General features: G+C 35.3%; 1 protein-coding gene across 3 annotated transcripts; it reads right to left on the bottom strand.

Moving 5' to 3' along the window:
• Nucleotides 1-472: 472 nt before the first annotated feature.
• Nucleotides 473-15,079, bottom strand: LOC113761695 (phospholipase A-2-activating protein). Of its 3 annotated transcripts, none has more exons than XM_027304795.1 (23): nucleotides 14,801-15,079; nucleotides 14,363-14,694; nucleotides 13,582-13,685; nucleotides 13,363-13,431; nucleotides 12,528-12,588; nucleotides 11,437-11,576; nucleotides 10,701-10,890; nucleotides 10,155-10,216; nucleotides 9,807-9,895; nucleotides 8,531-8,603; nucleotides 8,389-8,448; nucleotides 7,071-7,217; nucleotides 6,871-6,909; nucleotides 6,734-6,771; nucleotides 6,152-6,238; nucleotides 5,853-6,015; nucleotides 4,453-4,530; nucleotides 3,934-4,067; nucleotides 2,638-2,714; nucleotides 2,171-2,240; nucleotides 1,992-2,057; nucleotides 945-1,093; nucleotides 473-829 (listed from the first exon to the last, which is right to left on the bottom strand). In XM_027304795.1, the coding sequence occupies exons 1-22, from the start codon at nucleotides 14,858-14,860 to the stop codon at nucleotides 959-961; spliced, it is 2,274 nt and encodes a 757-aa protein (XP_027160596.1). In that variant the 5' UTR covers nucleotides 14,861-15,079; the 3' UTR covers nucleotides 473-829; nucleotides 945-958. The 3 variants fall into 3 exon arrangements, with proteins under 3 accessions (XP_027160596.1, XP_027160595.1, XP_027160594.1); XM_027304794.1 differs by having other exon boundaries at nucleotides 473-851; nucleotides 5,853-6,018; nucleotides 14,801-15,078; XM_027304793.1 differs by having other exon boundaries at nucleotides 5,853-6,018; nucleotides 14,801-15,078.
• Nucleotides 15,080-15,477: the final 398 nt, after the last annotated feature.

Genomic DNA, 15,477 nt, shown 5'->3' with positions numbered 1-15,477 from the left:
TCCTTTCGTAGATGAAATCTTTTTGTTATTTTAGACTATTCTGATGCCAACTATAATTTCTGATTCATCAAATTGGGGTACAATTGCATGGCATGCACACAGCATTAACGATTCAATACGGACCACAGATTTTATTTACTCCAGACTTGGAAATATATATTTCTTTTTTTTTTGATTGATCTGGACCTCTCCTGTTTGGATTAGCTATTTTTGGTAGTATTTTTGAAAAATTTTACTGTAACAGAATTTTTAGAGTATATTTTGAAATATTTTTAAAAAATATTTTGAAATATTTAAAAATAGTAGAATTTTTAAAATATATTTTGAGATACTTCTTAAATATTAAAAAAAATTTAGACTACTTTTTAGGACACCTTTTAAAGTACTTTTTAAAAATTTTTATAGTATTTGAAAAATTAGTTTTTGAAAAACTTAAGGACCCAAACAGTTTATCATGCAAATAGACGAAAACTGGCAAAGATGAACGAAAAGTAAACGCAAAGTAACTCGCACATGTTCGCGTGATTGTGAATTTGGAACGAGTTCTAGTTCCAAATTATCATTCCTGCGAGTACAAAGCAATTTTCTCCTACGTATAGGTTTTCTTATGTGTCTGCGAGTACAGTAACAAGCTTCAGTGGCCTCAGTTACACGGTGGAAGACTGGAAAAACTACCCCACTTTCAGTTCAAGTCAAAGCAATAAAGCGATCAGGATCACATCCCATCAAACGCATTGTACTGCCCCGTCATACGTCCCAAATGTACTGCACTTCTCCTCAAATGCATCTCGTCTTCAATGATCATGTATTGTCAATCGTCACACTGGCTCTGTCAAATAACTAAGTCAGACCTGTAGAAAGCAGGTGCTAACCGCTTATGTTCATAATTTCGCAAAGAATGCTTTTTTCTACAGATCGAGCCAAAAAAAAAAGGTTGGATTTACCCGGAGTAGCATATTCAGCTTTGCTTTATTATCAGTTCAATGTCAGCTCCAACTTCAGCAATCTTCGTGGCCTTAGATGCTTTTGCTGCTTTTGCAATGCTTTCCACATCGAAGTCGACAGCTATTTTTCTAACAAGGCCTTCAAGCATCTGAATTTCGCACAAATATGTAACTAACATGAGCGAAATGGAGAAATTTCACAAGTTAATTTTTAAAACAAGAACAGCCTAGCCAAAAGATGATTATCACATTGACTACCTAAGAAAGTCGAACCCAAAACATGGAAGAAGGATATAGATGCAAAGGCGCTGAAAACAACAGCAGAATTTCATTTACGGACCACAGATTTGCTTCCATTGCATATGTGCAGAAAAATCATACTTCTCAAATGAGCAATGACCTATCTGCATAATTCTATGTGCGAAGTCCAAATGTTCTCAGCGAATGTAGTGTATAAAATCTTATCAGGGGCAGGGAGAAATCAGATTGACCACCTTGATTGCAGAGATATACAAAAGCTGAACATAGTCACAGTTACATCCTCCTTACAACATTGCTTTTGAAAACTGAGAATCTAGCTAGCAGCAACCAGGCTTACACCATTTTAATCTTCACAATTGCATAGGGCAACCACTTGCTACTCAATAAACAATTTAGTATCTATTTTTGCAAACTACTCTATTTTCTCTGAACTTACAGGGCTACTGTCTCCTCTGCCAGTGGCCTTCCATCTTTGCTCAACATTCTCATAATCAAAGGTCATGGAAGATTTTAAATGTACTAGCATTTACCAAATTAACAAATCTATCTCCATAGAGAACCAGAAAGACTATAGTGTGACTTCACCAGTTGGTTAAGCAGCCCCTGTTGCTTTGCCAATGCTTGAATTTTTGCCCTAAAATTCCAATTAATTCCATCTTACATTTTATACTTTTACTACAATTTGAAGCATCAAATGAAGTTTGAGATTTAGAGCATGAAAAGTAGGGAGAGATTAGAATCAAAGTAACTACAACTACAGAAACAAAGAAAGAAGCTCGAACTTACCAAAGATCCAATGGCAACCAAAGCCCGAAATCTGGAATCGGTATCAAGACTTTCATCTTCTGCAATCTTTAAGATCAGTGGAGAAAATACATAATGTGAAATATACGGTCCTATTAAACACCAAAAGACATTTAAATAGGAACATTTATTTTTCACTAAATGAGATTAAAAGACATTACCTCAAGTGCTGCCGAAAGAACTTGAGCTTGCCCTTCTTCATCCTTCTTTTCAATCAGTAGAATGGCATAACTGAAAATACCACAGAATGATAGCCAAGAGGTAGAAGGTAATAGGAAGAAAACTTGTAGTCAAGAAACAGCCAGCTTAAACAAAAAGACAATTCCTTTCAGTAATACCAATTATAAACAGAGATGGACACAAAAAGGCTTTCTGCCTGACAAGAAGAAAACAGAATGGTGGAAGTGGAACAGATATTGTCAAAACTGTGCAATTAGCAATAACCACAAGCTAATAAAGGACAAAAGAATAAAGAGTTCAATTAGCATGCTCGATACATGACAACAACAGAGCATAACAAAATATTGCAATAAACTGTTTAAAAAGATTTTTTGGTCAAACACGGCAGAGATTAGCGTCAGAATATAGCAACTACATTATAGGAAATGATTGTTCACAAGGTACATACTTGAGCATCAAAGTTGAGTAAGCCACTTGTATGTTTTTATTTGAAGATGAGTAACTACTTGAGAAGGCATCCAGTATCTACAAGATCATTAAAAAAGACATCAGAAAAAGTGAAATTCAGTAAGCTATCAATGGGCAAGGAAATATGGATGCATAAGCTAAGCACGCGCAACTTGTACAGTACAACAACAGCATTCTTGCATAGATTCAGTTATCAAATTGTTACCAAACTTGAAACACAGAAAAAGAAAAGGCACAAAAACAAAATACTAGTTTAGTCAAAGTAAATCACTAAAACTTCCCATTAGAACTCTTCATTACATAAACAGCCAAAGATATAAGCCATAGGCTCCAAAACCAGAAAGCATGCGCAAAGCTAAAGGAAGGCAAGCTTCTGGTGAAAATATAGGGCAACTATACAATAGGCACTCCAAATTATGTACCTTCATAGAAACCAACAAGCAGCAGCGAAGACAGCTGGGGTAATGGACAAAAACAATTCATATTTTTGCCCCTGCTTAGTTGATTTACATAGCTAAAGGGAATAGAAACAAATAACATTAATGCCATTTGTGAGCTGTTCAGTCTGTACTTTGGTATTTATCTGTTTCCACTCTAGTAACATAGGTGAGCAAGAAGCTGATAAATTAAATCAGATTAAACATTGAAATTGCAATCATTTCCTAACTTTTTTATTAGGACCATGATTTAATCCTTTAGCCAATGAAAGTGGAAACTATGAACAAATTCATGCAAAAAGGAAAAAAAAAGAACTAGGGGTATATTGCTAGTTAATCAAAAACAACAAAGTTTGATGCTAAACTTACCAATCATATGAATGAAAACATCTATTAACAAATTGCTGATATATAAAGATTAACTATTCCTCCCATTCTACTTCTTCCCAATGGAATCTAGAACCATAAGCAACTTGTGCAGGTTAATTACATATTGAAGAAGTTTAGATAAGATTTTCCCAAAGGGGTAAGAAATCAATAACAAAAATGAAGAACAGAAGTAGTCATCTATTCTTTGCCTTATTCACACCATTGAACGAAATTTCCGCACAAGAGAAACAGAAAACAGGAATAACAATACGAGTAAGATCAAATATGAGGGAAATTATTTTTAATTTTCAATTATTTTGCCCTCATTCCATTTGGAAACTAACCATCTCATATTCAACAATTTATTTTTAATCTTTTCTATCTTCATGAAACTGCACCCACTGAAGTGAATCTCTAACTCCATCCCTGCAGACAAAGTACATAATTCTGAGAAAGATCTCGTCACTAACCTCAGCACGCTTTTTCTGTAGCCAGTCATGGTACATTGAATTCTTGAAGAGATTTGCTACAGCTCGGATGCTGGTCAGAAGGTTTGGTGGAAGAGGAGAACTTGTGACCTTCTTAGCTAACTCCACAAACACATCTGGTGAACCAAGTTGAAGATTACCAAAAATCAAAATGCAAACACCGAAATGGCTTAACTTATGGACAACACATTACATCACAAGACGAGTATATTGGTTAGCCATTTAAATAAAGCAGGACGCTAAAGGACCTTCAATTTACATAGCCTGATAACATAAACCAACACTCTGTTGATTATTAAATAACAATTGTGAAATAATTGCTCATATATCCATAACAAATTGGTGCTCTGACCAAGCAAGTAGGTTACTATTAGGCAGGAAATGCCACTAACGTTGCCGAAAAATCTTATAGGAAACTGCTAGAGTAATTTTAAAATGAACATCATAACCAATTCCATGGAATCTGCAACACATAGAGCGTAACAGGAATCTAATTAGTACCATTTCCATCACTTGTATTCTTGAGAAGTACTGTTGCTCCATCAGGGTGTAGTATTACCATCCGCAAAAGATCAACAACTGCAAAAAAACTAACAACATTAAGAGACTCTGCGTGGTGACCAGTCCCCACAAGCAAAAAAAAAAAAGCCAAAACTGGCAAAGGATTCTCATTCAATTTTTGTCATATGCATCAGAAGAATAGACAGGGTTATTATCATTTTATCCCCTTAAACTATATCACTACTATCAGTTTACCCCCTAACGTTATCTTTTAGTCACTTTACCCCCATAAGTAATTCAACTCAACATGTTCAGAAATTTTGGACAAAAATACCCTTTTATTTTATAGCATTACTACATTTTTATTATCACTTTATTCGTTTGGATTATAGTGATACAATCACTTTAGTTCCTAACATTATTTTTTAGGCATTTTACCTCATCATTAATCTAACTAGTATAGTCAAAAAATTTTAAATATATTTACCCTTTTTTATATATAATTAAAAATAAAAAAGTTGTAATGGTTATTCTTCCTTTTTTTTCACTTTAAGAGATCGAAAAACATAAAAATAAAAGAGTTTTCTCAAATTTCTTTGTTTCACACTTATTAATACTAGAAAAAGAAAAAGAGATAGGAAAGAAGGAGACAAAAAATTAGATTTTTCAAAAAAAGAAAATAAAGAAAAGTCTAACATTATCGTATTACTTTAAGGTTGTCGAGATTAGAATTGGAATTTGGTCGTAAACAAAAAAGTGAAATAATTTTAAAATAATAAAAGTATTTAATTCTCTCTCTCTCCCCCTCCCACTCTCCATCTTTCTATTATTTTTTCAATATTAATAAGATTGCCAAGAAGAAAGAAATTAATAATTTGACTCTTTTTTTTATACTAAAAAGGAGATGAGTCACTCTAAATCTTTTATTATTTTTATTATGCAAAGAGGAGGGTATTTTCTTCTAAAGTTTTTTAACTTGCTAAGTTGGTTTAATAGTAGGATAAATTGCCTAAAAAATAACTCTAGGGGGTAAATTGATAATGAGACTATATTTTATGGGGGTAAAGTGATTATAATTTTAAGGGTTAAACATGTCTTTTCACTTTAATTAACAAACTCCGTTAAATTTGACCGTTAGTCTTGGGGGTAAAGTGACTAAAAGATAACGTTAAGGGGGAAACTGATAGTAGCACCAAATGTTAAGGGGGTAAAGTGATAATAACCCGAATAGACATGACTGTCTCATTCAATTTTTATTTTAAACAACAGGCATCATCAATTAATTCAGCAATATTCAACATCTGGTTCCAACTAAACCACAGTTCGATGGATATGAGAATTAATGGAATAAAAGGAGCAGGAAGGGACACAAATACTGGTGAATAAGAAAACAATACCACCTGGGAATATCATTTCAACAGGCCAACTATTCAGCAACTTCAGCACCAAATCCACATCACCATCTGAAAATTTACTACTGTGGTAGCGTGATGTGTCCTTCAAAATCTTAACAATGTTTCCAATTCTTGACATTTCAGCATCTGGAACTGACAAATGCTTGTTCTTCTTTATGAAGAACCAAACTCAGATGTAAGAAAATTATTGAGCACATAAAACACATTAGGAGGGGCAAAGGAACAAATATACAGGAAACTGAACAATACATAAAACTATTTTGATAGATAAGCACAAACTTTACCACGTCAGAAAGTAGAGTACTGTTGAACTCTGCAATTTTCTTCAAAATACCATCGAACGGCGCTACGTCAAAGACAAGCATTCCTTTCTGGGTAACAAAGTTATCATACGTTATTAGATAACAGTCAACAGTATAATCACAATCTAATAAAAAAAGATACTTTTTTCAACTAAAACTTACCACATATTTTCTACTATTTCCAAGTTATGAATATGTGAAAACCAGATTGCATGTCTTATCCAAACACACAACACAAAGCCAAAGACTGAAGAAGAGGATTTTTCCAGGATATCACATAATAGGGCATAATTGAACATTCAACTTTAATTGTCAAAGCAAGAAAATTTACAACTTTCTCATGTCACTATATTTCAAAAATTATGTCAGAATAAAAGAGTACACAATATTCTCAAATTGACTGCTTTGATAAGCATCTCTGCTTTGATAAGCATCTCTCTCTTCACCAAGAGTGCCAGGTATGGACAAATACAAGGTATACAAGAAACCATTTTAGACAGCGTTGCAAGTGAACAACTTCATGATCTCAATCCTAGGTGCAAAAGGTACTCGTAAAGAGCTCACCTTGGGAATATGCTTAAAGGTAGGCTTTTCCACAGAGGCTGTTAAAAAGGAGAAAGCAGAACTCTAAGTTTCCAAAATGGGAAAAACTAAAGAGCTAAGGTGATAATTATAAAATCTCATCAACATTGAAAGTATACCTTCTGATTTTGAAGGTTGTCCAGGGATATAAGCACCGGCTGAAATTTAAATTGCCCATGAAAGTTAGGGGAAAGAGGAGGTATTTAGTCAATGATCCAGGAAACAAATTTGAAAAACAAGAGATGTAGTTAGTCAAAAAAGCACCACATGAACCAACTCCAACAATAATTATGCAGCACCAATTATGATCTATACTTACACCCAGTAAAGGGATCACGGAAAGATGGATCAAGAGAAAAGTCTTTTTGTCCCGTATTTTGCAGTATAAACTCCACAATCTGTTGGCGATAGGATAGGGGAAGATTCTCCTTAAGCAGCCACTTATCAGCAGCAGCATAAGGATTATCTGTGAAATGGACACCAAGAGAACAATCACTAAAAGTCCAACAACCAAATACATGATTTGGATCTGTTTTATGTGAACATGTTAATAATGATGCCAGTGACAAAACAATCATACTCCACTAATTGCACAGCATCAAGATACTTTTCCTCAAGCTTTCATATTTGTTGCTTAAATACCAGTAAATTTTTGGAAAAAAAGAGAAGAAACCAAATGGGAAATAATGCCAGATGCAAAGCAGGCTCACAACCATAGTCAAGGTAACAGCACGTAGGTAAACATCCCACATGATGTAGAGATACTGGCAGCACAACTCACTGTCACTTCCTTTTATAAATTTTGATGAACGCATAAATAGAGCGTACTTCCTTCTTTTGCTTATTTTAGGCAAAAAGCTGATCTAGGATAATTTTATTCGTGTTTTTTGATTACTCTGCTTTAGCTTGAAAAAGCTGTAATAAAATATTTGAGAGATCCCCCAGAGATGATCTTCTAAAACCTCACTTACAAAAGCATCTGGGAAAAAAGAATCCTTTCAGTTCTCTGAACAGCTTGGGGGGGGCCCAAAAAAAAAGAATTACCACTTTCAGCAGCTGTAGAAAATGTATAGCAAACAAGAACAAGCACTCTGAATACACAAATAACTGAGACCAAGGAACTTCCTACAACTTACACAATCTATCTTGTAAGTTTGCATAATAGCATTTGCCAAAGTTCACCAGTCTGAAATAGCAATACAATTGAAAGCAGTAATGCAAAAGAATCCTTTCATATAAGCATTAGATGACCAAAGAATTTGCTCATTCAACCAAGACGGCTCTCCAGATTAACTCAAAAACGTCAATTTCTTACACCTCAATGCCATTTTCAGTTAAAAGCATCTCCTTGCTCCGCTCCCCAAACAACTAGAGTACTCACCCATCCAGTGTTCCATCTTGTCACCCAGTAGCGTTAGACTCCACACAACGTACATCTATGTATTTTCCATTCCATTAAAATATGAAAAGTGCGTCATGGAGATTCCCAGCTAATTTAATAAATAATTAACATCATGCAATAAAAAGAATATTGTTGGAAATGAGATAAAAAACTATCAAATACCACAGCCCAATTACTTTGATTGGCATAAAGACGGTGTTAACTACCAAAGAAGGAGACTAAAAGAACATAGTACCTGAGCGATTATATGGCAATTTACGAATAGGCTCTCCATCTCCAATATCAACATCAAACACTGAATATTACAGGCACCAGATTGTCAATAACAAAGAAACACATACAAATGAAAAGCAAATCCTAAAGGGGAATTAGCTAACCATAATCATACTGAATCCCGTCAAGAACAGGACGAGTCAAACTATCATCAGGTCCATCAATGACTTCACCAATCTGAATTTCAATAAAACCACATATACACCATTTATTAAAAGTTCTAAAAACATAAAAAAATTAAAATTGGACATATATTTTACAAAAGATCATTACAAAAGGAAGAAATTGAATATAATTTTTTCACACCAATACTGAAGAAAGTCTTCATCCTCATTTTCAGTCTTTCAGCAGCCAAACAGGGAAGTTTGCCCAGCACAATGACAGAATGATTCCAAAAATTTAGCAGACTTTTTGTAGTTGTTAATAGGGGCAATTTTGCTGACTACTCCGTCCTTCAGTGCAATGAGTTTTGAACAAATTTTTTGTCCAAGTGCCATTTAAACAGAAAAATGAACTAAAATTTGCATTTAAAAATACACTTCAAAATGCTTCAAGTAAATATTGAAGGTTGCTACAAGTTCCTGTTTTAGTATAAAATGCCAAGGCTGAAAAGGATGAATTGTCCTGCAAATCCAGGTCAGAAGAGGATATTGATCGGCTATACATGTTAATGTGGTTTAAAAAGAACAAACTTTACACACTTGTGCGGAAAGAAGACCTTATATGAGGGTAGAAAAAAGTCACCATGATCAACCTTACATCACCTAGATCCACCAACTTTACATCACCTAGATCCACTGGAGTTGCATTAGATACCAATTCTTTGTCATCAGTCTAATGGTTAACTCAACAGGTAGATCATGAACTAATACACCTCAATTTTAGTTTCATGCAAATCAATTTAGGAACTTTATGAGTTTTGCAGAAACCATTTACCATCCAGACAATTCAACAATGACCAAAGGGATCCCGTTAAAATGTAAATGGGTCAAATGACAACTTTTAAAAACCTAGGTGTTCTAATTTATTACCTACCATGTTTACATTCTCTCATTGAAATAGTTGCTGCTCATTCTCTTTACTAAAGCAGAAATAACTAAATTAAGGTTTATCAATGCAGTAAAGATGGAAAGAATTTGATGTAACAAACACAGAAGTTCAGAGTCAAACCTTCACAAAAGACAATAATTGAGCAGTTCAGAGTCAAAAGTAACAAACACGGAAAAGATGAATAAAAGAAAATTAGCTACAAAAGACCAAATGGAAATGCTGCAATTCTTTTCTGATCAGCTGCCATGAGACACTGGGCACAAAGATAAAAGGTGGGAAAAAACAATCATGATTACAGGAATCTATTATTAACAGAAAACCAAATATTACTTTATCCCACTTGTATTCTCTCATATTCCATGTATATGCCACACCATTGTCCCCTTCTCGTACTACTTTTGTCTGCCCATCACTGGTTCCTGATCAGCATATTATCAGAATAAAATTAAACAGGAATTGAAGGAGGCACCTCTAGATTTATAAAAGCATTCCAGCCGTAGAAAGAGCCAGTTCAATAAAGCTCATGTTGTAACATCATATGTTACGTAGACACAACACCATTATCATTTTAAACAGAGTTTCTACTATCATAATTCAATGAACTGTCATTAACAGTACATCTAATGCTTAATAAAGCAACTAAGCAATATTTTCCACTAAACAAAACTATAACTAAACCTGGAGTCTGTAGAGCATCCAGCCCTGGTAAATCTTCCAACTTCAATCCACCAACTCTCTTCCTAATACAAAATGAAACAGAAGTTAAGAGCATTACACATTCATAAAACTGAAAAGCCAAATTTTGCATTCATAACCTAACCAACAATTCCAGTATAATGCTGCCAACTGTAATTCATGTCATGCTACAAAAAAGTTATCAACAAAGAGAATTATGTACTCATGTCTCCTCTCAAGATAAAACCACAAACCGAGCAACAAACAAGGGTATTAGCGCGAGAGGGGGTAGAAGGAAGGGGAAGAGAAAGAGCACAAGGTCAAGACAAAACTACTACTTTCCTTTTGGATTTGAGGACCAGTTGATAACAAAGCACGGAAGGGAAATTAGAATCTGATGCAACCACCAAAACCAAAAATTGCAGTGATACTGATTTCACTGACTAGAGCTTATCAAACTCATAAATTCCTACCAATATAGCTCATAGAAAATATACCCTGAAAGCTAAAAGTTAAAATTTAACTAGAAGACGAGTTTAGATGTTATACCTACTACACTTGAATTGAGAAACTTGAGAAGAATATGATTCAAGTTCCAGCAAGTCGGCAATTTTATCCTGATGTACTGTCCAAATGCGGACAACACCATCAGAACATGCTGTCACAATGTCTCCATTTTCCAGGAATTTGGCATCCCAAACACAACCAGGGTGCTCTATGCTCTGAACACAAGCTCCATCTACAGCACAAAATAATGCTGTTCGTAAGGGGAAGAAAATGTGGCTCAAGTAAAAGAAACCAACAAATTCAAGGACGACCAAATTTCATCCACCATGAAAGTCCCTGTACCAAGTCCAGAACAGTTACTTCATACAACATAAGCATGCTTCTACTAAGTGATAAATAGTCAATACGGTTTTTATTATGTATTCACATTCAGAAACAATTAAATAATAAATACAGAAGGGGGGAAAAAAGACCAGCCACTTGTTGCTGAATGACTCTTTGAACAAGCCATTTCTTGAAATCACTTCACATAACACTTATAACAAGTTCTCTTTTTCAATGCTAAACTCAGACTTTAAGCCATGTTACAAGGGGAAAAAGGTCGATGGCTATGGCTTTGCGAAGGCAGAACCCAAACAAAATGTAGAATAATTGAATACCACTAACCATAAAAGATATCGTCAACAAACTAAAAAAGTTGATCAAGCAAACGAATTGTGGTGTTAATCAATATTGCAGAACCAACTTCGAAGATGAAAGCCAGTCTAAAACACATTACCTTTCCATATTTTAGCAAAACAATCCTCGCTGCCACTGACAATAAGCCCAGAAACATGGGCATCTACAGAATAGACAATAGAAGTGTGACCAACCATCTCCATTAGAAGCTGACCACTAAGCGCCCACAGCCTCATCGAACTGCATTCAAAGAAACAGGAATTAAATTTATGCAGATTAGAGACAAAAAATGACTAATATCTCCACCTTACAAAGAAATAAAGTAGAACAGATTGGCACAAAGACGTGCCTAAAAGTAAAAAGGGATTCTCTAAAAACAGCTAGAATAAGATCACAGAAAATACAAAGAAAAGAAAAAGACAAAAGAAATCCCAGCATGGGATTTTAACTAAAAAAAAAAAATCTAACCCATATAAAAACCAGGAAAAGACATGAGCATGAATATTATGCCGCTTCCAGTGAAATTCTTGTAACAAGGCCCAAAAAATAGTAGCAATTCAACAAGCAAATATAATGGTTCAACCTTCCCTAATGCACTCCCTCTTCTCTCTTCTGTCTGCATGTTTACAATTTGTCTTTTAAATCAATTCCCCTGCTAGAATTTTTCCTTGATTTAGGCCAAGCCCACCCCAACTGTGGCAACAGGCTGTTGCAAGTTTCGACCTTAAGCCTAGCTTACCTAATAGTAGACAAGATGATAAGCTACCAGAATCAACCACTGGCATCTTGGTGGAATAGCCATTGCTTTAGGATTAACACCAAGTAGTCATCAAAAAACATTCACTAGTATTTTACCAAGGCTAATTCATTCTGCAATGTAGTCCTTTTATCAGCCTAACTTAAGCCTAGCTTACCTAATAGTAGACAAGATGATAAGCTACCAGAATCAATCACTGGCATCTTGGTGGAATAGCCACTGCTTTAGGATTAACACCAAGTAGTCATCAAAAAACATTCACTAGTATTTTAACAAGACTAATTCATTCTGCAGTGTAGTCCTTTTATCAGCCTAACGTTGACCATGAGCTGATGTCCCTCTAACTGAATGGACATAAAGACAAATGTCTTGCACCCTTCCTTGTGAGGATCAACAATTATAGTGAATCCATTGAAGAGAAAAAAGAATCTTACCCATCATGTGATGCAGAGATAATTCCTAAAGCTGGCATAAAGGCCAAGCCTCGAACAGTATCTGCAAAATGAAGAACATTAACACAACTACAAATCTTAAATACTGCACATGGTAGAGCTGACCAGTTTGAAAAGCAAACAGTCAATAAAGTTGTTCATGTCTAACATAGCCATCGATGCTAATCGGCCTTCAAACATGCAAGACCACAAAGAAAGATGCATTCTTAGCCAGCATTGCTTCATTATTCCAGCTGACCCCACTTAAGCCCAAGCACTAGCGCACCTCAACCACAAAATTCCCCTCACCAACCAAATTTTCTATTGCTGAAACAGTGGCTTTTCCTCCACCATAATAAGTACCATCTAAGGAGGTCCACTAAAAGATTGATATTTTATTTTTCACATATCAGCAATGACAGTCAGCTTCCAACTTATGAACTATCATATAACTGTCATGCTCCATGCACTTGAATGGATCTCAATTTCTGTCAGGGTAACATATCCCTTAGCCTCAATGCTCACTTTCTCAAAATTTGGCCTCTTTGTTTACCTAGAATAACCTATATTCCTAGGTATGATTATCAAGCCAAAAAACCAAAAGTTTGACCAAAAAGTAAACAGTGACCAAAAAATAAGGAGTCGTTTAAATGATCCAGTAGAAAGATTCATATTGAGATAGAGTGAGGAAAGGAGAGCACAAGCGCATGAATGTTCATACCCATTAAGCAGAAAACAAGATGAAAAAGAAAACAAGTACTACAGCTAAGGAACATGAATGTTCATATATTCAAGTATACGAGCTGGGAGGATGAACAAAAAGAAGGCCAACATTAACCTGTATGTCCCACATAAGTGTGTACACAGCTCCTCCCTTTCCACAGCTTTAAGGTCATGTCACTTGAACCTGAGTACCATAGCAAACATTATTTATCAACCACTCATGTTGTAATTAGGGGAAGAAATTCTATTATCAGACATTTAGTATCCTGACAGTGCAGAGAGTGAAAATTGGTACTTCTAGAAAATTTTGATAACATAAATATGACATCTGCACCTGTAACAAGCTCGCCGGAGGGCAACTTAATAACCGCTTGGACTGCTGCTTTATGTGCTTCCCAAACCTCAACTAGTTGGCCTTTCTTCCATCTTCTTAGTGTGCTGAGATGATGAAAGCAGTAAATCAGCTATCATACTCGAAGTCAAACAGGTCCTAGCCTTCCAAAGAAAATATTCTCATCCTCTAGTTAGTTTAAACAAGAGTCTTTTTTACTTCAACAATGTTTAAAGAAGTATGAACACGTAAGTGAAATAAATGACAATGGTCTCTCTCTCTCTCTCTCTCTCTCTCTTAAATAAAACCAAGTACTCAATCTTCTGCACATCTATATTTGCTCTTCCATTTATTAATTTTTTTTGGCTATATGTACTTTTAACATATATATTCGCCATCAGGGTCAATAGAAGTATGCAACATTGAATTTTTGGAAACATTCCTGATGCTTTAAATTAAAACAGATGGTCCAAATAACAGCTGAGGGACATTTTTACATCCTTTCACGTCCATATGCCATGTAAAAACTGTTTTCATTGTGCAATCTATTTTTCCCTGTCTCTTATGTGAGGCATTGAACATGGAAAAATCCAATGTTTATAGGCTACTTAGAGATTATTCAACAAAACCAATTAGACGAACACAAGCGCATGGCATTACATATTCAACCTTTCAATTGATCATTTTCAAACTTAAGCAGTCATGTGTTCCTCAAAAAGGAAAGAAGGAGAAAAAAATGAAGACACATCAAACCATAATAAAATGCTGAACGTATGTCAAGTACCAATCAACGGACGTGGAGACAATATCAGAGCCATCCAAGAAGACACCAGTGACTTGCAATTGATGCCCCTTCAGTACATGTTCCTTCTCTCCAGTTGCCAAATTCCAGACAAAAACAAGCGTATCCATCCCACCAGAAACGAGTCCCCCCTCCGGGAACTCATCGCTCGGTGGAATCCAAGCCAATGGCCCCACAAAACTCGTATGTCCCAATAGAATCTTTGATAGAGTATAATCCCTATTGTTGGACTGATCCAAAGTCCAAAACCTGACCGTTCTATCTCTCGACGACGTCGCAATGCCGACATTGTCACATATGCATATCCCACGAGCCTGAAAGCATAGCACATCCAGCAAATTAATATCAATAATCTATAGCACAGTTAATTTTTTCAGATATCCATAGAAAAATTTTTCAAGATTCAGGGAAAATTCCTACATCGTCTTCGTGGCCGCGGAGCTGGGAACTTAGTTTGTACTCTGTGAAGTCGATATCCATTGGTAAATTGCTGGAAGTTTAGTTTTGCTGAGCGCGATAAGTATTAGGGTTTTAGGGCTATGTGATCAGCCCTCCGGGACGCTCCAGCTGGGTTTTACGGTGCCCGGAATCTTTTGCTTTCTCTCCACGTTGTTGGTTTTGTCTTCCTACTTTTGCTTCTGCTTGTTCTGCATTCCAAAGTCAAATTGAGGTCCAATTTAAGTTTACGGGTTATCATCAATCTGCCCAGCGGAGTCTAGTTGAGTCGAGTGGAGTCCAGTAGCAAGGATGTTCACTTATTTAGGCTTGTAAATAAATTGTTTGTGCAATTTAGTTCAACGAATTTTTGTGGGTAAAACCTCAAACGCAATTTTCATTTTTTCTTTGTTTAGAAAGAAAGTATGCAAATTTCAACAAAAAGAAGTTGACAATAGATTTTGTTCCGCACATTGATTATAATGACCAACTAATTCGAAGCATAATATTGCTTGAAAATCAAGCATAAATTTCAAGTAGATTGACCGTACCTAATTATTTGGAAAATTTTTATTTTTACTTATATGACAAACACATTTTTTGACTATCTTTTTAAATTACATTTTTATCATACATAAATCAAATCACAAAAAAATATTACA

The sequence above is a fragment of the Coffea eugenioides genome, chromosome 2, assembly GCF_003713205.1.
Source record: "Coffea eugenioides isolate CCC68of chromosome 2, Ceug_1.0, whole genome shotgun sequence".
NCBI classification, from domain to species: Eukaryota; Viridiplantae; Streptophyta; class Magnoliopsida; order Gentianales; family Rubiaceae; genus Coffea; species Coffea eugenioides.
This window is presented reverse-complemented; position numbering and strand designations above follow the sequence as displayed.

Coding starts and splice junctions, on each gene's coding strand:
- LOC113761695 (XM_027304794.1), bottom strand. CDS start 14,860: ATGGATATCGACTTCACAGAGTACAAACTAAGTTCCCAGCTCCGCGGC. Junction 12,589..13,362: donor CACTTATGTGGGACATACAG/GTTAATGTTGGC, acceptor TTCATTTTGCAG/ATACTGTTCGAGGCTTGGCC. Junction 8,449..8,530: donor CGGGATTCAGTATGATTATG/GTTAGCTAATTC, acceptor TGTAATATTCAG/TGTTTGATGTTGATATTGGA.